Source organism: Mytilus californianus, unplaced genomic scaffold (assembly GCF_021869535.1).
Source record: "Mytilus californianus isolate M0D057914Y unplaced genomic scaffold, xbMytCali1.0.p SCAF_4, whole genome shotgun sequence".
Taxonomy (NCBI): Eukaryota; Metazoa; Mollusca; class Bivalvia; order Mytilida; family Mytilidae; genus Mytilus; species Mytilus californianus.
This window is the reverse complement of record NW_026262690.1, coordinates 62,047,136-62,070,571: the sequence shown is the minus strand read 5'-3', so window position 1 is coordinate 62,070,571 and position 23,436 is coordinate 62,047,136. Positions and strand designations below refer to the sequence as shown.

At 32.1% G+C, this 23,436-nt stretch overlaps 1 protein-coding gene across 1 annotated transcript in view; it reads right to left on the bottom strand.

The window, feature by feature from the left end:
* LOC127698607 (dihydrolipoyllysine-residue succinyltransferase component of 2-oxoglutarate dehydrogenase complex, mitochondrial-like) overlaps window positions 1-23,436 on the bottom strand; it is a 50,503-nt gene that overhangs the window by 11,440 nt on the left and 15,627 nt on the right. Inside the window, exons 3-7 of the mRNA XM_052202150.1 lie at window positions 14,664-14,709; window positions 10,077-10,147; window positions 8,387-8,461; window positions 7,806-7,861; window positions 1,735-1,843 (exon numbers count right to left, since the gene is read on the bottom strand). Coding sequence (XP_052058110.1) covers window positions 1,735-1,843; window positions 7,806-7,861; window positions 8,387-8,461; window positions 10,077-10,147; window positions 14,664-14,709 — 357 coding nt within the window. The remainder of the gene's footprint in view (window positions 1-1,734; window positions 1,844-7,805; window positions 7,862-8,386; window positions 8,462-10,076; window positions 10,148-14,663; window positions 14,710-23,436) is intronic.

Below are 23,436 nucleotides of genomic sequence, written 5' to 3'. Positions count from 1 at the left end.
AACAAGGTCATCCTGATTTGATCACCAAAAGCCACCCATGCAACATCATCCCAAACTTTCTTTGTACAAACGTTGAAAATTTTGTTTTGGACACACAGTTTCTTGAATTAATTAATGTGACACACAGGGCAACGTTCGTCATGTTTTTCAAACATTCGACATCGATGTCAAACCAATGCTTTAAATCTCAAATCATGCCGGTAATCAAGTCAAACGCTCCTGTGATACTGAACAGCCTTAACCTTATCAGAGAAAGAAAAAACCAAAGGATTCGCATAAAAAAAGTTTGGAGCGGTAAATACAAATATAAGATTTTCGGTCGCAACAAAAAATCAATTTAACAAGCATTCTGAGAGTATTGCATGGCAATACATAGTCCCCTACCGGTTAAAAATTCATTGTATTGGAACAAAATGCTAACTTGGTCTATAACTTGTCATGGTGTTAACTGCATAACAAATATCAAGTCAATATCTTCAAGCATGACGAAAAAAAGTGTTGAAAACTGATTATTTAAGTGAATTTTCTAAGTCCAAGGACCATAACTCTGAACAAAATCATCAGACCGGAACAAAATTTGAACATGATCTGTAACTTGTCATGATAAAACTATACACTAATTAGCAAATCAATATCTTTAAGCATGACGAAAAAAAGTGTTGAAAACTGATTATTTAAGTAAATTTTCTAAGTCCAAGGACCATAACTCTGAAAAAAATCATCAGACCAGAACAAAATTTGAACATGATCTGTAACTTGTCATGATAAAACTATACACTAATTAGCAAATCAATATCTTCAAGCATGACGAAAAAAAGTGTTGAAAACTGATTATTTAAGTGAATTTTCTAAGTCCAAGGACCATAACTCTGCACAAAATCATCAGACCGGAAAAAAACTTGTCATGATAAAACAATACACCAAAAATCAAATCAATATCTTCAAGCACGAAGAAAAAAAGTGTGGAAAACTGATTTGCCGGACGGACAGACAGACAAATGGAGTGCAAACCTAAAGTCCCCTTCGACTTCGTCGGTAGGGGACTAAAAAATCTTTTGCAACTTTCATCCATTTTTTTTGGTGTGGTCAGCCTGGATTTTCTAACCTTTCATCTTGTGCTCTGACAGCATTGTAGATATTCTAGAATCCCTCTTTTTTGACAGATTGAAAAAATTAGTCAAACTTTGTTTCATAAAAAGAATGGCTAACAGATCATATATCTTGGTTTGGGAAGGAACAATCATATACTTTGTAAAATACCACTTAGATTCAAACAAAAAAGTTCACTCTTTTGTGCTGTGTTTTGTTCTTGGTTTTGGTGCAAGAAGGGGCAGTAAAACCTTCACTGTATTCGTTGCTTGTATTTTGCAACCCTGTACAATGCAATTAAATGGATAATGATATATTTACAGTTTGATTTCTTTTGATATAAAATGCCATCCAAGAAAATTGCGAAATAAGTCTCTCATGGAAATTTCCTGTTATACAATATTTGTGTTGTTAGCATAACTTTTCCAATGTTTCTTTTTGTGGTAATTTTGGTAACTTTTTCTGCCATCTTCAATGCCAAAATGATTATAAATCTAATCTGCAATTTGATTGTTAGCATGGAAGTCCTCATCTCTTATTTTCTTTGTCAGCATAACAATTTTCAAGTGTATTTGTAGTTCTTGTCTTTTACTTTTGCTGTCAGCCAACTGTAGTATTTTTTGTACTTATCATGGTAATTTTTACCTGTTATTTTTAATTTAAAAAGAGGTGTCCCTGCTGTTACAGTTTGTCCATCTTCAACTAAGTATTCTTCTACTATTCCACTTTTAGGGGATGGAACTGGTACAGAAGTCTGAAATTATAAATAGAAAATGGATTCATTATCAGTCCAAAATGGAATTTGATCAGTGATTTGGATTAAAATGACCAAAGATATTACCGAGGATTAATATAAACTATTAAATTTGAAATCTGATTATTGTAGTTTATAATTTAATTATGTTGCAATATAAATTGAAAGGACCAATTACATGGTTCTGAAGCTTCTACCAGGTACATTTGGGAAATTCAATTAAACAAGGACCATAACTCTGCACAAAATTATTAGACCAAAACAAAAATTTGAACTTGATCTGTAACTTGTCATGATAAAACTATATACCAATTATCAATCAATATCTTATAAGCATAATGAAAAAAAAACATTAGATATGATTAATAATTCTCTAGAATTAGATATGATGTATGTAATACAGTGTATATCTACTTTCAAATTATAATCAGATATAATAAATAGTTCAAATATTTTTTTCTTTCATTTGTCACAAACTAATATAGATTTGTAACTTATCTATAAAATGTCAACAACTTTTATCTACACAATGTAATGTATAGAAATATATACATTAATAAAAAAAGATTATTATCTAATTAAAGGATTTCTCTTCATAATTTTTTTTATATATATATAGCATTCAGAAAATTAGTTTATACTAAATAACAAACAAACCTGTCAAAAAATTCTTCAAATAATTTAACAAAGAATGTCTTTTAAAAAATGAGTTATCTCCCTTTGTACAGAAATATGGTTTAACATAGTATTCTAACATTAGATATGGTCCAGAGTTATGGTCCATAACTCTGGACTAAATCATCAGACCGGAAAAAAATTCGAACTAGATCTATAACTTGTCATGATAAAACTATATACCAAATATCAAATAATATCTTCAAGAACGAAGAAAAAAAGTGTGGAAAGCTGATTTACCGGACTGACGGATGGACAGACGGACAGACGGACAGATGGACAGATGGACGGAGTGCAAACCTAAAGTCCCCTTCGACTTCGTCGGTAGGGGACTAATTAGTGAGCATATCTATTGTTTAAAAATTGATTCAAGATTTTTCTTCATGTATGATAATGAAAAAAAAACTGAGAAAAGGTATATTATAAACAGAGGTGTGTTTATCTTTGTTGACTTTGAAATTAATCTTCCGAAACACAACCTTGGAAAAAACCTATGGAAACAAAAAGGATCATAATTATATATCCTTTAGTTAAGATGACTTTAGGGTAAAATGATGACTTGATGTAGAGATTATCGCTTATATGGTAATGTGGAAAATATAAAAACAAACCGGGTGACCCAAAGTTACTTTGTCAAAGCAGCAGAAAGCTAATCTGCATTGTGAAATACGACGGAAGGAAGACAAACATAGACTGAACAACTACTTTTGACTATGTAACACTAGTAAAAGTATCTGAATCTATTGAAAAGGGATGTTTGATGATTTATGGTTACAAAATGTAAGTTGTAAAGAAAAAAATTATGTTGCCCAATGTAAATATTGTGAAACTGAAATCTTGGTGTTGCTCAAAGATTTATTAGACAGTAGAATAGAACAAAATTAGAGGAATATCATATTAACTGATGAAACACCATTGTCCATAGTTGCCAACTCACATGATATTCGCGTGTAATACACGCTTTTTCAACGGTTTACACGTGAAGATTTTGTCATATGGCGTGTACACGCTTTTTGCAACTTTACAACCATTACACGTTTTTTCCTTGTTTTGATTTTTTGTTCGTTAGTGATATCGCGATTCTCAGATTTTTTCATATATAGACGATAAATACCAAAAATTTCGAAGTATTTGTTTGGTCGCCATTGTTTATTTTTTTATATGGACTAACTACTAAAGCCCTTCAGGTAAGTTTGTGAGTAGTTTTTAAGGTTTTAAATTAGTTACTTTCTTTCTTTCAAATTCACTTTGGGGAAATGACTAGCAGAAAAATATTGCTTTTTCGACCTGTACCGTCGTCTAAAGAGCAGAGTGCTAAGCGAAAACGATACGTGTGTACGTACCAAAAAATTTGGGAGCCCGAGTTTAAATGGATCAAAGGCATATTAATTACAAAGTATTATGCATCTTAAACATTATCAATCATTTGCAATCATAACAACATGTGTGAGAGGAGTACTAGCTATTTGATAAAACATCCAAAGGTATTTAAATTATAAAATTATTTTTCTTTTTCACTTTCAGTTTCAAATCAAGGCTTTAGCCAACAGATTTCCACATGCCATATGGGATGGGAATATCACAGAACTGTTGGATCAGTTCTCAGAGTACCAGCTGTCTTCTCCTGATGAACTACCCAGCTTTGACCAGGAAATAGCAATATTCTGGGGAGCAATTGCAGACATAGATGAAATTTTTATGACAAAAAACGTTATTACATTCTTTCAAAGCTTGCTTAACAGCTAAAGCTATTCTAATTCTGCCAAATAGCAATTCTGACTGTGAGAGACCGTTTTCAATTATAAAGAAGATTTACACTGAATTCAGATCAGAACTCAACAATGATAAATTGTGTGCATTGTTACATGTATCATGTAAATTTAACCAAACTGGCAGTTGTTTTGAATATGTGCCTAGTTGTGTTGTTTTGAAAGCAGCAAAACAGGCCACTGTTGAATACAATAAAAGTTTACAGTAGAATACTGTTTTTTATATTGAGAAATTTGTATAATGTTCATATTAAAAAGTCCGCATCTACATCACACGTTTTCACACGCTTTTTGACATGTCATGTCATAACATGACATGATTTGTCATTGTCAGAGGTTGGCAACTATGCTATTGTCATAGGTAAGAAAAATAAAGTGCATATCTGGTATACTGACTAGGAAAGCCACTGTCGTAATGCCTCTGTGAACACTCTGACCCCGCCTTTATTAGCAGGACTTCTGTCATGTTTTCAGGCTGTATCACCTACATGATGGGGTAGGCACATTTGTACCAGTATTTGGTATTTATAAATTCACCCAAAAATTTTGAGATCGTGGAAGAAAATTTGTGGCCAGTTGTGATGAAATGAAGATATTATGTTGATAACGCGACTCCTCCTCATTCTAGAGCTACCATTGAGTGGAAGAGATAATAAAATGCTTCGCTGGGGCGCAGCTTGATACGACCGCAGAGGTCAAACCCTGAACAGTTGGGGCAAGTATGGACACAACATTCAAGCTTGATACAGCTCTGAATTTGGATTGTTATTAAATATTTGACACAGCATAGGTTTCTGACACAGAAAGAATGTGGTCTAAGAACTTGAATTTTTTTAATTTACCTATATTATGGTCCAATGTCCAAAATCAAAATACATGGTTAGATTCAGCATATCAAAGAACCCCATATATTCAATTTTTGTTGAAATCAAAAAAAGTTTAATTTTGGACCCCAACTTGGACCAACTTGAAAACTGGGCCCATAATCAAAAATCTAAACACATGTTTAGATTCAGCATATCAAAGAACCCCAAGAATTCAATTTTTGTTAAAATCAAACTAAGTTTAATTTTGGACCCTTTGGACCTCAATGAAGACCAATTTAAAAAACGGGACCCAAATTAAAAATCTAAAAACACGGTTAGATTTGGCATATCAAAGAACCCCAATAATTCAATTTTCGATGAAATCAAACAAAGTTTAATTTTGGACCCTTTTGACCTCAATATGAACCAATTTGATAGCGGGGCCTACAAATAAAAAATCTAAATACATGGTTAGATTCAGCATATCAAAGAACCTCATATATTCAATTTTTGTTGAAATCAAACAAAGTTTAATTTTGGACCCCAATTTGGACCAACTTGAAAACTGGGCCCATAATCAAAAATCTAAATACATGTTTAGATTCAGCATATCAAAGAACCCCATATATTCAATTTTTGTTGAAATCAAACAAAGTTTAAATACTGGACCCTATCTTGGACCAACTTGAAAACTGGGCCAATAATCAAAAATCTAAACACATGTTTAGATTCAGCAAATCAAAGAACCCCAAGAATTCAATTTTTGTTAAAATCAAACTAAGTTTAATTTTGGACCCTTTGGACCTCAATGTAGACCAATTTAAAAAACAGGACCCAAAATTAAAAACCTAAATACACGGTTAGATTTGGAATATCAAAGAACCCCAATAATTCAATTTTAGATGAAATCAAACAAAGTTTAATTTTGGACCCTTTTGACCTCAATATGAACCAATTAGATAACGGGGTCCACAAATAAAAAATCTAAATACATGGTTAGATTCAGCATATCAAAGAACCCCATATATTCAATTTTTGTTGAAATCAAACAAAGTTTAATTTTGGACCCCAATTTGGACCAACTTGAAAACTGGGCCAAAAATCAAAAATCTAAATACATGTTTAGATTCAGCATATCAAAGAACCTCATATATTCAATTTTTTCTAAAATCAAACAAAGTTTAATTTTGGACCCTTTGGACATTAATGTAGACCAATTTGAAAACTGGACCCAAAATTAAAAATCTAAATACACTGTTAGATTCGGCATAACAAATAAATAAATGTGATCAAAGATTTTACAAATCTAATGCGCCATACTGTGCAATAAAAGATTACTTCTTGAAATTTTTCAATATTTGAAATTTGAAAAAAAAAAAAATATTTGAAGAATAATTCTTTTTAATTTCTGAAATCTGAAATGAGAAAAAATTGGCCCCCCACAATTTCTTTTTATTCCCCCCCCCCCTTTTTCCCCCAAAAAAATTCTTTCCCTCAAGATATGGTCATAATCTCAATTCAAATTTCCAATGGAGTAGGCAACCATAATTACCCATTTAAATTTACCATAGTGCTAACTTAATCTATTTTATAATAGAATTAATAAAAATATAGTGTCAAATCTTTCATATGGATTTTTTTGTAAAAAAAAAGATGAAAACATTTGCAGATATTTTTACTGGTCTTCCTTTATAAATATGCATTTCTTTAAACATAATTTAAAAGCAGTGTAAGGGAAGTAACCAAAACATTGTATTTGGATTACCTCCCTTACACTGTTTTAGATTATCTTTATTGTTCATTAACCATTACTTTATACATAATTTAAAAGCAGTGTAAGGGAGATAATTTCAATGATGTATTTGATTTATCTCCCTTACACTGCTTTAAATTATGTTTTGTACTAAAGTATTTGTCCATTAACCAGGACAACCTTGTTTTTCCCCCTTTTTTGCCCCTAATTCCTAAACGGTTTGAGCCATAACCCCCCAAAGCAAATCCTAACCATCCCTTTGTGGTATGGAAACTTGTAGTATAATTTCAGAGAGATCCATACACCGTTCCACAGTTATTGTCTGGAAACTAGAAAATGCTCATTTTTGGCCCCTTTTTGGCCCCTAATTCCTTAACTGTTGGTACCATAACCCCCAAAATCAATCCCAACCTTCCTTTTGTGGTATTTAACCTTATGGTCAAATTTCAAAAAGATCCATTCACTTAAACTAAAGTTAGAGTGCGAAAACCAATATGTATTCGGACGACGACGACGCCGGACGACGACGACGACGACGACGACGACGACGCCAACGTCATACCAATATACGACCACAAAATTTTTTTGCGGTCGTATAAAAACAATATTCCAAATATGCTTTACCAGCACAAGACCCTGATCTTAAATGTTGTAGAAAATGTATGGAGAAAGCTTTATATTCTGTGGATGAAACAGGAACATAGAATTAAAAGCAGACAGGAAGTAATGGCAGCAGTATTGGGCATTGGTTAAACATTCTCTTCAGTGTATATGAGGACTATTTTAAGAGAAAATGATTCCATAAACAAGTATTGAAAGTCTTGGTGAGTACATTTTATTGAATAGAATTTTTTATTTCACCAAATTTATGCTTGCTTAAAAAAGTTTATAGAACAATTGCCATTCTTATGAATCATTTTCGACCTGATAAAGTATATATATATTTTACAAATGAATACCTTATCTGTTTCTATTTCACATACGACATCATCTTCCTTTACAAAGTCACCAACCGCTAAAAAGAGATAAATAAACTTAGTAACCAATACACAGCTCTTTCAAATTGTTTTAAAATGAATATGAGCTGGAATATGTGCTATTCATTTTTCAAGAGAATTATGAAAAAGGAAGAACACTTTAATGTTTTCTTCTAGATATGTTAAAAAAGTCCATAAGACCAAGAGTACTGTCTAATGAGTCAACTAAATTTTTTTGGGTAAAAACCATGTACTTTTACTTTGGCACCCGGAAAGAACATCAAACCTGTACATATATAATTTCATTAAATTGGATCTAAGTAACATATGTTGCCTGCAATGAAATTTACAAGGACATAAATTGAAATGGCTAATGGTACTTATAACAATATTTTTTTCACTGACAAAAAATTTGATAAGAATACAACTTCAATATATAATGATAATTTTCAGCAGAGTTCAAAGGTGTGAAACCCCATAATAAAATGTCACCTTTTTTTCAGAAATCTGATAATTAAATCTTTGGTTGTAAACCATGTTATTCTTAAATTACAGTTTGCTACCTTTTTCAAGTTTAACATCTCCATCAGATATAGAGTCAGCAAAACTAGGTGTATTTACTACCACAACTTCATTATCTGAAACAGATTCAAATTTAATTAGGACTGTTCTATCCAGGTAATGCAAAATAAAGATAATGAAGGTTGTCATAAAATAATGAAGACATAACACATTGTTTTCCCTTTAAAACTATCTAGCCTTTATCAATTGATTCAAATTGTGAGATCCTCCCCTGGGTTCCCCAATTTTTTAATCAAACATTCTAAAACTAACATAATTTCAATTTAGGATGAGTTTTGTGTTCAAATATATTACTTTTAAAATAAAAAAAAGAGAGTTCCAATGTCCCCCTCATTGCATATATTTTATCTATCCAAGAGAGATAAAAAACTTAAACTTTAAAACTTTTTATAAATATTTTAAAGAAATGAAGGCTTGAGAGAAAATACAATGCAATTTCCAGTATACTTAATATTTCCAAGGGGCATAACTCTTTTAAAAATAATTGATTAGCACCAATTTTGTAACTTGTCCAAGCCATTGCTGATATAAACCTATGATATAAGTTTCATAAAAATCTTGCAAGGATTGTACACATGAGAGCGCTTACAATGCAATTTTCCGTATAATGAACATTTCAAAGGGGCATAACTCTTTTAACAATAATTGATCGGCACCGAATTTCGAAATTGTCAAAGACACTGCTAATATAAACCTATGATATAAGTTTTATAAAAATCTGGCAAGAATTGTACACATGAGAGCGTTAACAATGCAATTTTCCATATAATTAATATTGCAAAGGGGCACAACTCTTTTTAAAAATATTTGATCGGCACCAATTTCCAAACTTGTCAGAGACATTGCTGATATAAACCTATGATATAAGTTTTATAAAAATCTGGCAAGAATTATACACATGAGAGCGCTAACAATGAAAATGTCCACATAATCAATATTTCCAAGGGGCATAACTCTTTCAAAAAGAGTTGATCAGCACTGACTTTCAAACTTGTCCAAAATATTGCCGATATAAACCCATAAGTTTTATAAATTGTGGCAAAAATTGTACATGTGAGAGCGCTAACAAGGCTGGATGGACAGACGCATAGATGGACTGACAGACAGATGTACGGATGCCCGGTATTTCTATGTCCCCTGCAACACCTCATGCGGGGGAAATAAAAGCATTACCAGCCACTGCGAATTGTTAATCTTTCCAAGGGCCATAATTATAATAATTATTTATTGTAATTATAATATTTTTCATAAAAATAAAGAAATGAAACCTGAGAGCACTTACAATACAACTTCCCATACAATAACATTTGCAAGGGACAAAACTACTGTAAAAATAGTTGATTGGCACTGATTTTGAAAACAATCTCATCATTGCAGATATAAACCTTTGACATAAATTTCAAGGAAATAAATGGGACACAGATGATGCCCCTGCTTGCATAATGTTATAAAGGGCATACATAACCAGAGAATGGTAAAAGTGACACCATCCAAATTCGAACTTGATCTGTGTTTTGTGGTAATAAGCATTGTGTATAAGTTTCATAAAATTTGATTGAGGCATATTCATGTTGGTGTCTAACTCTCATATCAATATAAAAGTGGAAACATATTTAAGACAAAATAACTGTATATACTTTTAAGGTAATGAAATAATTTGATTATACTTACAGTAACAATTAGACACATGGAATTTTCTGGTAAAAATAAACTGACTGTGGTTGCAACATGACTTTGATATTCTGAAAATTAATTACTTTTATGTTATATGAATTTTATATTTGAAAAATGTGCAACATAATATACCAAACTTTTTTCATTAATCATAGAAAGCTCCTTGCTGATTTCTGGCTACTCTGTAGATGTCTCTTCAGTTTTGTTGTGTTGTTGAGTTGCTGTCATACTAGCTGAATTTGACACATGTTAAATTAGTAAAAATCATTTTTTCATCCAAACTGTTTGTATGAAATACAATGAATGTACTGGTAGTTAAAAAAAAATCAAGAATCAAGTAATGTTTTATAAAAGGCAGCACAAAAAATCCATATGAAATATAATGGAATATGAGATTCATAATTGTACCAAGTTATAAAATTCAATGATAGTCTAACTGAAATCATTTTACATGGTGTTTTGGAGAGGGGATACATACTTCCAATGATTTTAAATGAAACTAGACGCTCAAAGGAGCATTTATCTATCATCTGTCAATTTTGCATAAAATCTATACAATGCAATGAGAATATTTCATGTAGATTAAAAAAAAAATGCCCTAAAAATTCAGTAGTTTCTCTCCATCTACTACAGTTAATCCAAAATAATACAACATGGTTAACAATCATAATACAAGGGCAATAACCCCCATAAGAAGTCAACTGACAATTAATTCCATGTTGACGTAATAATAGATCTTGTCCTGCTAGTCAATTTTGCTATCTACAGTTTCTTTCAATCTACCAAAGTTTCTGCCAAAAAAAACCCACAGAAATAGGTAATAAAGTGTTATAAGGGCAACAACTTCTATAAGGTGTCCACAGAAGACTTTGGCCATGCTGACTGATTTGTAGATCTTGTCCCACTGATAATCTTTGCTGCTTACAGCTTCTCGGTTGAAAATCTTCATTTAAGGGCAGTTTCTCTCTATCAACTATAGTTTGAAGGAATAAACACAAAATGGGTAAAAAGGGTCTTTCAAGGGCAATAACTCTTAAAGGGAGTCGACTATCAATTTTAGCAAATTTGAATAATCCGTTGATCTTGTTCTACTGATAAATTTCCCCTGTTGATAGTTTCCTTCTATCTACTATAGTTTCTGCAATAAACAAAAATGTGTAAAAAATCATCTTTCAAAGGCAACAACTCCTACAAGGATGAAACCTTAAACCTTTTGTCTTACCTTTAGAATTCAAAGGTTGAGAGGATTAATCTTATTTTTTAACAAATAAAAAGTAACTTGCAGAAATAACAATTCTGATCATTTAATTATTTTTAAGTTGTGTAAATCTGTATTCTCAGTGATTTTGCTAGCGCTAGTCATTTTCGTCATTTACGAAAAGGTTTTCAAAATGAAGAAAGTTTGGAAATTAATTTCGTCACTTAAATTTTGAAAAGTGTAAAAATACTTCGCATGAAAATACTATAATTCTACCTGTCTTCGTGTTTTTGACAAGTTTATGACCCTCATCCAATTAACGTTAACAACAGGTGTTATAAGTTGTGATTACAGGTAACCCGCTTATCGCCATCGGATGGGTCACTAATCCGTTAATTAATAAACCTCATAAGTTATTGACCATCATAATTATTTTTCCCAGTAAAATCTGTCAGTTGCATTTTAATTTCAATATTTCTCACACGACCACAATTTGCAGTTTGTTTATCATAGTTTCGTCATTTGAACAAAATGTTTTCCCCCGCGGACAGTTCGCATTTTAATTTCAATATTTCTCAAACGATCACAATTTGCAGTTCGTTTGTCGTAGTTTCGTCATATGAACGAATTTTCGTCATATTTTTTATAACTTTTTATCAAAAACTTTCAACAATTTTGAATAAAGAGAAAGAACTTTATTCAAAACGTTAAGAAATATTTCCACGAGTCAAACAGGTGCTTCCTTACTATGTACTGCCCCTGCATGAAAGTATTCTTATGAATTAGACATTAAAACGTAAAATACGAAATCATTAAGTATCAAAATAAACGAAGGAGACAAATATATTTCTTACTAAGCAACTTGATTTAGAAATATGATAATTTACTGCCTTTTGTTAATAAACAGCTGCGCCATGAGCGCATGATACGCCCGTCACATTTTCAAAGAATAAAGTTCAATTACTTCTCAATGTAATATCAGAAATTTAAGTTTCATGAGAACTGCTGAAAGCATTTTTGAGGTATTGTCTGAAAACTGGAAAATCCCCCCTTTTTTAATGAATAAAACACCATAACTCAGAAATGTATAATCTAAAATTTATAAAATTCGAAAGGGAGCTTACATCAATAGATATAAACAATTCACCAAAGTTTCATGAGAACTGCTAAACGCATTTTGGAGTTATTGTCCGAAAACTGTAAACTGCCCCTTTTTTCATGAATAAAACCCCATAACTCAGAAACGTAAAATCTAAAATTTATGAAAATGGAAAGGGAGCTATGTCAATAGATATAAACAATTCACCAAAATTTCTTGCAAATTGGTGAAGGCATTTTTGAGTTATTGTCCGAAAACTGGAAAATCACCCTTTTTTTAATGAATAAAACCTCATAACTCGGAAACGTAAGATCTGAAATTTATAAAATACGAAAGGGAGCTCATGTCAATAGATATAAACAATTCACCAAAGTTTCATGCAAATTGGTTCAAGCGTTTTTGAGTTAATGTCTGACATGTTGACAAGGGACGGACGGACAGAAGGACGAACAGAGGTATACCATAATACGTCCCGTAAACAGGCGTATAAAAATGAACCAATCAGTAGATGAATCAGGATTCATTCTAAATTTATTATCCTCCTGTCACTTCCAGTTTTCATTTCGTTTAAAAATCGAAAGTAAACAACAGGGCTCACACTACTTCAGAATCATAGGGAGAAGTGACTTCTCTTTTTGAAATTGAGAGGGAGAAGTGGTGAGATTTGAAAGAGAAGTGCTTGTTCGCTCGCGGGGCTACAATGTTTGAATTTTACTATAATACATTAAGGGCCATATGTATCTTATCTTTTTTATATTGTTCAATTTGTACCTGGGTATACAATTAACATGATTAAAGTATCTGTTCAAATTTAAAGTTGTTTAATTTTATCATATCTAGTTGCACAATCAAATGAGTTCTCTTGTCAGAAATACAATTAAATATAAATTAAAATAAAAATAAAATTCAATTAAAAAAACTACTCTGTAAGCATGTTATTTCTCATTAAAAAGATATATATATATTTAACAGTTAAGCTTGGACATAATATAATTATATCAGTGTAATAGTCCCAGAGTTGAGCAAATTTAACTTATTAATTGAAACAATGCATATCCATGGAAATATATACATTAATCAAGAAGATCTCACCAAAAGTATGTTAATGCGTGTGGAATGCGTAATTTTTCCATTTGGGATCAATTTTTGTCTGTCAGTAGTGCCATTCATGCGACCATAGTCATTATCGCAAGAATCCGGATTTCGGTCATGGTGGGTCCATTTCCGATGAAATCCTGATTCCGATCCGTAGTTGTACAATAATATGCCCAATAATTTAAATGTCTGACGAAGAAAAATTTACAAAAATAAACGATGTTTGACACGCTATTTGGAAAGGAATATGACGTTTTTAATGCAATACATGGATAACAAGTTTACTTCAGGCAAATTTCATCAAGTTCTAATGAAGTAATAACTTATTTTGCCGAAAGTTAGAATGATTTCGTGTAACAAGTACCGGAAGTGATAACAAATTGTTTTTATGAAATAACATGCCACCAGCTTAAAAATCAATGCTTTAACCTTTTTTTTGGAGAAAATAAATCGTTTATTGCTTGAATTTCATTACTTTTAAATGAAAATTGCTGTTTCATCGACTTGGTAAAAATTGAATATTGCTGATGACGAAAGCGAATGAAAGCGAGTATCGTAAACAACAGGGCGACTTGTTTTCGCTTTTGGGGGTCGGGCAAAGCGAAGTGACGGACAGGGAAAGCGACTTCTTCGCCCTAGTCGCCTGGTAGCGTGAGCCCTGAAACAAGATCTATTCTTGATACAATATACAGTCATTAGAATCTTTCCAACAATGGTTCCAAGTTTATAGAAATGAATTCCAAATACATGTATTGATTTAACCGTTTTCACAAGGATAATGATTATTCAGTGAAAAAGTCGTTATAGGTTTAATTATGCTGTGATTCCTGGTTTTTAAAAAAACTTTTGTTGATCAGGAATGTCCCTTGAAAATACCTGAAGTGAAATTGTAAACTAGAAATCTGGATCCTTATTAGATCTTATTATAATCTTCATATTTAAGCACCACATCTATCAAATTATGCAATAACTGCCTGGGCATGGCTAAGTTCTTCAAAGATGTATAGCTAGTAATACATATCTTTGGTCCATTGCTTTTACCCCAAAAAAGGTTGATTTTTATCTTGCGCAAAAGTGACTAAAGCAATCAAAATCCTAGCTGAAACCGAAAAGTCAATGTAAAATGAAAACTAGATATCTATGAATTTTAGAAAAAGAAAAAGACCTAGCTTCAACTATGCAGATTACTCACTTGTCAACATTTAAAAGGTCTGTAGTCTTGTTACATTGCGATAAACCTAAAATAAGAAATATATATATGTTAGCCTCAAATCTATGTCCAGCCTCAAATCTATGTCCAGCCTCAAATCTATGTCCTTTCCACAAATCTATGTCCTTTTTAATATTGCGTCATAGACGTTCCAAATTCATGTCCTTTATTGTCTCAAATCTATGTCTTTTATTGTCTCAAATCTATGTCCTGTATTGTCTCAAATCTATGTCCTTTATTAAATCAAATCTATAGCCATTTTTGTCTCAAATCAATGTCCTTTATCGAAATGTGGTGACGTAAGACATAACAAGACACAATAAACACAATAAATTATACCCTAAACATATTTATGTGGTACCTTTACATTAAAACACTGAACAAAACCTTTGTAAATAGGTGTATGTGTTTATATCTTACGATACAGAATAGGTTTAACATGTTTAATTCATTGTTGAGGGCTGTACATTATCTTTATTTGCTTGTATACAGATGTCATTTTGTCTCAGGTTGTTTATTAACTTATATTTCGTATTTGTTATCAAGACGTAATAAGTAAAGTAAAGTAACGATAATTACTACAGAACAATTAAAGGGGCACTAGCTGTCAAATTCATGTTCACCGATTTGACTCAAATTCTCATATTTGATTTAAAACCATGTAAAACATTTATCCAAATTATTAAAAGGCAAAAATAATCAATTTACAGGGCATGGGCTCGACAATATGTAGCTTCGTTTCGTGTGTATTTTAGTCTAGACACAATCTAATTAACTATCGAGTTGACCTTCGAATACCTCTGATGGTCATATAAGCAATATAAACATAAATATAGATATAAATAGAAACCGGATTCGTGCAATTGGATTTTTCTAGGTCTGTTTAATTTCATATTATAGATGAAATATATATATTAATCATAGTTTTTACCTGTATAAGAATGATTTTTTTGTGGATCGAATCAGTCAATCAAATGATTTACCTTTGTTTCACTTTCAATGTTGACATTCTTTTCCTTTAAATAACTCAGCATGCATGATTCACGAGTTATCCTTTCTAGCCAAGGGGTTAAATTGAAGTTCACATGAATACGGATTCAATGAGGTCGAATTATTCACTTGCAAGTTTTTTTACATATTTTATATTTTTTATATATCTTGTAGCTAGTGCCCCTTTAAACACAGGATCAAGAAAAGCAAACAATTTGAAAATGTTGTGGTTTTATAATAAAATGTAAATCATACAATAATTACACATGCTTGTAGAATTTTTAAGCACACATGGAGAACACATCCCAACTTAACATTGAATTATGGCAAATGACTTAATAAAACAAAAATCATATATGGCCGTACTTATTAGACGGGCATAAATTTGAGCATGTCGAAACAACCTGGAATAAAATGCTTCGCTGGGCGCAGCTTGATACGACCGCAGAGGTCGAACCCTGAACAGTTGGGGCAAGTATGGACACAACATTCAAGCTTGATACAGCTCTGAATTTGGATTGTGATTAAATATTTGACACAGCATAGGTTTCTGACACAGAAAGAATGTGGTCTAAGAACTTCAATTTTTTTAATTTACCTATTATGGTCCAATGTCCAAAATCAAAATACATGGTTAGATTCAGCATATCAAAGAACCCCATATATTCAATTTTTGTTGAAATCAAACAAAGTTTAATTTTGGACCCCAACTTGGACAAACTTGAAAACTGGTCCCATAATCAAAAATCTAAACACATGTTTAGATTCAGCATATCAAAGTACCCGAAGAATTCAATTTTTGTTAAAATCAAACTAAGTTTAATTTTGGACCCTTTGGACCTTAATGTAGACAAATTTAAAAAACGGGACCCAAAATTAAAAATCTAAAAACACGGTTAGATTTGGCATATCAAAGAACCCCAATAATTAAATTTTTGATGAAATCAAACAAAGTTTAATTTTGGACCCTTTTGACCTCAATATGAACCAATTTGATAGCGGACCCACAAATAAAAAAATCTAAATACATGGTAAGATTCAGCATATCAAAGAACCCCATATATTCAATTTTTGTTGAAATCAAACAAATTTTAATTTTGGACCCCAATTTGGACCAACTTGAAAACTGGGCCAAAAATCTAAATCTGAATACAGTTTAGATTCAGCATATCAAAGAACCCCATATATTCAATTTTTGTTGAAATCAAACAAAGTTTAATTTTGGACCCCAACTTGGACCAACTTGAAAACTGGTCCCATAATCAAAAATCTAAACACATGTTTAGATTCAGCATATCAAAGAACCCCTAAAATTCAATTTCTGTTAAAATCAAACTAAGTTTAATTTTGGACCCTTTGGACCTTAATGTAGACCAATTTAAAAAACAGGACCCAAAATTAAAAATCTAAATACACGGTTAGATTTGGCATATCAAAGAACCCCAATAATTCAATTTTTGATGAAATCAAACAAAGTTTAATTTTGGACCCTTTTGACCTCAATATGAACCAATTTGATAGCGGGCCCACAAATAAAAAATCTAAATACATGGTAAGATTCAGCATATCAAAGAACCCCATATATTCAATTTTTGTTGAAATCAAACAAAGTTTAATTTTGGACCCCAATTTGGACCAACTTGAAAACTGGGCCAAAAATCTAAAATCTAAATACATGTTTAGATTCAGCATATCAAAGAACCCCATATATTCAATTTTTGTTGAAATCAAACAAAGTTTAATTTTGGACCCAACTTGGACCAACTTGAAAACTGGGCCCATAATCAAAAATCTAAACACATGTTTAGATTCAGCATATCAAAGAACCCCAAGAATTCAATTTTTGTTAAAATCAAACTAAGTTTAATTTTGGACCCTTTGGACCTTAATGTCGACCAATTTAAAAAACGGGACCCAAAATTAAAAATCTAAATACACGGTTAGATTCGGCATATCAAAGAACCCCAATAATTCAATTTTTGATGAAATCAAACAAAGTTAAATTTTGGACCCTTTGGACCTCAATGTGGACCAATTTAAAAACGGGGCCCAAAATCCAAAAACTTAATACACGGTTAGATTCAGCATATTAAAGAACCCCAAGAATTCAAGAATAAAACCTCATTGAAATTGATCAAGAAATAAGCAATTTATACGAAGTATCTTCTTTTGCACAATACTGTGCAATTGAATATTTCTTGCTATTGCGCAATACTGTACAATTGACAATTTCTTGCTATTGCGCAATATTGTGCTTTTGGATATTTCTTGCTATTGCGCAATACTGTGCAATTGAAGATTTCTTGCTATTGCGCAATACTGTGCAATTGAAGATTTCTTGCTATTGTGCAATACTGTGCAATTGAAAATTTCTTGCTATTGCACAATACTTATTATATAATAATTTACATATCCTGTTTGGTGTGTATCTCCTACCATATCATTATTATTTGCTTTTAAATATAAATCAGAAATAACCAACTTAAAATGGAAAATTTTAAAAGAAAAAAAAAGGAAAAAAAGAAAAAAAAAAAAAAAAAAAATCCCCCCCCCCCAAATTTTTTGAACCCCCTTATGATTCATCACCCCCAAACTCAATCCCAGCCTTCCCTTTGTGGTATGGTACCTTGCAGTACAATTTCAGAGAGATCCATACACTTGAACACAAGTTATTGTCTGGAAACTAGAAAAATGCTTATTTTTGGCCCCTTTTTGGCCCCCAATTCCTAAACGTTTCGGGCAATTACCCCCAAACTCAATTCCAGCTTTCCCTTTGTGATATGGAACCTTGTAGTACAATTTCAGAAATATCCAAACACTTACACACAAGTTATTGTCATGAAACTAGAAAAATGCTTGTTTTTTGCCCCTTTTTTGGCCCCTAATTCCTAAAATTTTGAGGCAATTACCCCCAAAATCAATTACAGCCTTCCCTTTGTGATATGGAACCTTGTGGTACAATGTCAGAGAGATCCATACACTTACACACAAGTTATTGTCTGAAAGTTACAAAAATGCTTATTTTTGGCCCCTTTTTGGCCCCTAATTCCTTAACTGTTGGTACCATAACCCCCAAAATCAATCCCAACCTTCCTTTCGTGGTATTGAACCTTATGGTGAAATTTCATGGAGATCCATTCACTTAAACTAAAGTTAGAGTGCGAAAACCAATGTGTCTTCGGACGACGCCAGACGACGCCGGACGACGACGACGACGACGATGACGACGCCAACGTCATACCAATATACGACCAAAAAATTTTTAATTTTTGCGGTCGTATAAAAAGATTTAAGAAAAGGACACAGTTTTGAGGCCGTATCTTTTTAACGGACATAGATTTGCGAATGACGTCACGATTGAAGACAAATTTGAAAAAAGGACACAGATTTGACGCCGTATCTTTTTTAACGGACATAGATTAGCGATTGACGTCACGATGGGGCACAGATTTGAGGCCGTACACAGATCTGAGGTTTACATATATATTCTGATCAATCAAATGAATCAAATCAAAAAACATATCTGTACAAATTTAACAGCAATCAAGCTTTGAAACAATGTAAAATCCTGTCTTATTGTCACATTTGTGTGTGTTTTTTCTCATCTAAAGATAGCTGTCAACTGACCCATATTCTGCTGGGTCACACCTGAGAATTTCCCCCTTCACACAGGATTTTTTAAATACCGGCCGGGTATTCAAATAACCCGGGATTTCAGAAAATGACCTGTTTTCACCCGTATTTCTGACCGGTATTGTTTCCAGTATTTAGAAGTCAAATATACTTTCGGTTTTCTCAGCGTTTTTCCTTTGAAAAGGTAAACAATTGAAATTAGAATTTGCTTATTTACTGTGCCAATGACAGGTATCAAAACATTACATTTGATTGAAAAGTAACAATTCGAGGATTGTTTGTCAATTGTACCCCAGAAAGTTGAAGCCAGTCAAGCTTGACATACAATTCTATGTCCTGATTAAAAGATTTGCCGTTTGCAAATATCCTCAATCCTGTAAAAATCATTTTAAAACAATTTGAACCTTTTATTACATTTCTGTTGGAGAGAATAATTTTCTTATCACTTAAATGTAAATGCTTTATATCAAATCCTAATGCTCTAGATATTACACTGAAAGAAACACTAACGTCTTTCTATTTATCTTCCTCCTGTGTATAGGAGCACATTAGCTAGAATTGATTTCTAATTACATGTATAGCTGGGGTTATGACATTCATTAATAAAAAAAAGAAAACTAGTGTGAATAAAACAACTAGAGGCTCTAAAGAGCCTGTGTCGCTCACCTTGGTCTATGTGAATATTAAACAAAGGACGCAGATGGATTCATGACAAAATTGTGTTTTGGTGATGGTGATGTGTTTGTACATCTTAATTTACTGAACATTTTTCCTGCTTACAATTATCTCTATCTATAATTAACTTGGCCCAGTAGTTTCAGAGGAGAAGATTTTTGTAAAAGATTACTAAGATTTACGAAAAAATGGTTAAAATTGACTATAAAGGGCAATAACTCCTAAAGGGGTCATCTGACAATTTCGGTCATGTTGACTTATTTGTTGATCTTACTTTGCCGACATTTATCGTTTTTTACAGTTTATCTCTATCTATAATAATATTCAAGATAATAACCAAAAACAGCAAAATTACCTTAAAATTACCAATTCAGGGGCAGCAACCCAACAACGGGTTGTCCGATTCATCTGAAAATTTCAGGGCAGATAGATCTTGACCTGATAAACAATTTTACTTCATGTCAGATTTGCTTTAAATGCTTTGGTTTTTGAGTTAAAAGCCAAAAACTGAATTTTACCCCTATGTTCTATTTTTAGCCGTGGCGGCCATCTTGGTTGGTTGACCAGGTCACGCCACACATTTTTAAAACTAAATAACCAAATGATGATTGTGGCCAAGTTTGGTTTAATTTGGCCCAGTTGTTTCAGAGGAGAAGATTTTTGTAAAAGATTACTAAGATTTACGAAAAATGGTTAAAAATTGACTATAAAGGGCAATTACTCCTAAAGGGGTCAACTGACCATTTCGGTTATATTGACTTATTTGTAAATCTTACTTTGCTGAACATTATTGCTGTTTACAGTTTATCTCTATCTATAATAATATTCAAGATAATAACCAAAAACAGCAAAATTTCCTTAAAATTACCAATTCAGGGGCAGCAACCCAATAACGGGTTGTCCGATTCATCTGAAAATTTCAGGGCAGATAGATCTTGACCTGATGAACAATTTTACCCCCACGTCAGATTTGCTTTAAATGCTTTGGTTTTTGAGTTAAAAGCCAAAAACTGAATTTTACCCCTATGTTCTATTTTTAGCCGTGGCGGCCATCTTGGTTGGTTGACCAGGTCACGCCACACATTTTTAAAACTAGATAACCAAATGATGATTGTTGCCAAGTTTGGTTTAATTTGGCCACGTAGTTTCAGAGGAGAAGATTTTTGTAAAAGATTACTAAGATTTATGAAAAATTGTTAAAAATTGACTATAAAGGGCAATAACTCCTAAAGGGGTCAACTGACCATTTCAGTCATGTTGACTTATTTGTTAATCTTACTTTGCTGAACATTATTGCTGTTTACAGTTTATCTCTATCTATAATAATATTCAAGATAATAACCAATAAAATGCTCCGCAGGGCGCAGCTTGATACGACCGCAGAGGTCGAACCCTGAACAGTTGGGGCAAGTATGGACACAACATTCAAGCTTTATACAACTCTGAATTTGGATTGTGATTAAATATTTGACACAGCATAGGTTTCTGACACAGAATGAATGTGGTCTAAGAACTTAAAAATTTTAAATTGGACATTCACCTATTATGGTCCAATATCCAAAATCTAAATACATGGTTAGATTCAGCATATCAAAGAACCCCAAGAATTCAATTTTTGATGAAATCAAACAAAGTTTAATTTTGGACCCTTTTGATCTCAATGTGGACAAAAATGATAACAGGGCCCAAAAATCAAAAATCTAAATACATGGTTAGATTCAGCATATCAAAGAACCCCATATATTCAATTTTTGTTGAAATCAAACAAAGTTTAATTTTGGACCCCGATTTGGACCAACTTGAAAACTGGGCCCATAATCAAAAATCTAAATACATGTTTAGATTCAGCATATCAAAGAACCCTAAAAATTCAATTTTTGTTAAAATCAAACTAAGTTTAATTTTGGACCCTTTGGACCTTTATGTAGACCAATTTGAAAACGGAACCAAAAATTAAGAATCTAAATACACGGTTAGATTCGGCATATCAAAGAACCCCAATAATTCAATTTTTGATGAAATCAAACAAAGTTAAATTTTGGACCCTTTGGACTTCAATGTGGACCAATTTAAAAACGGGGCCCAAAATCCAAAAACTTAATACACGGTTAGATTCAGCATATTACAGAACCCCATATATTCAATTTTTGTTGAAATCAAACAAAGTTTAATTTTGGATCCCGATTTGGACCAACTTGAAAACTGGGCCCATAATCAAAAATCTAAATACATGGTTAGATTCAGCATATCAAAGAACCCCATATATTCAATTTTTGTTGAAATCAAACAAAGTTTAATTTTGGACCCCGATTTGGACCAACTTGAAAACTGGGCCCATAATCAAAAATCTAAATAAATGGTTAGATTCAGCATATCAAAGAACCCCATATATTCAATTTTTGATGAAATCAAACAAAGTTTAATTTTGGACCCTTTTGATCTCAATGTGGACAAAGTTGATAACGGGGCCCAACAATCAAAAATCTAAATACATGGTTAGATTCAGCATATCAAAGAACCCCATATATTCAATTTTTGTTGAAATCAAACAAAGTTTAATTTTGGACCCCGATTTGGACCAACTTGAAAACTGGGCCCATAATCAAAAATCTAAATACATGGTTAGATTCAGCATATCAAAGAACCCCATATATTCAATTTTTGTTGAAATCAAACAAAGTTTAATTTTAGACCCCGATTTGGACCAACTTGAAAACTGGGCCCATAATCAAAAATCTAAATACATGGTTAGATTCAGCATATCAAAGAACCCCATATATTCAATTTTTGTTGAAATCAAACTAAGTTTAATTTTGGACCCTTTGGACCTTTATGTAGACCAATTTGAAAACAGAACCAAAAATTAAGAATCTAAATACACGGTTAGATTCGGCATATCAAAGAACCCCAATAATTCAATTTTTGATGAAATCAAACAAAGTTCAATTTTGGACCCTTTGGACCTCAATGTGGACCAATTTAAAAACGGGGCCCAAAATCCAAAAACTTAATACACGGTTAGATTCAGCATATTAAAGAACCCCAAGAATTCAAGAATAAAACCCCATTGAAATTGATCAAGAAATAAGCAATTTATACGAAGTATCTTCTTTTGCACAATACTGTGCAATTGATCATTTCTTGCTATTGCGCAATACTGTACAATTGACAATTTCTTGCTATTGCGCAATATTGTGCTATGGGATATTTCTTGCTATTGCGCAATACTGTGCAATTGAAGATTTCTTGCTATTGCGCAATACTGTGCAATTGAAGATTTCTTGCTATTGTGCAATACTGTGCAATTGAAAATTTCTTGCTATTGCACAATACTTATTATATAATAATTTACACATCCTGTTTGGTGTGTATCTCCTACCATATCATTATTATTTGCTTTTAAATATAAATCAGAAATAACCAACTTAAAATGGAAAATTTTAAAAGAAAAAAAAAA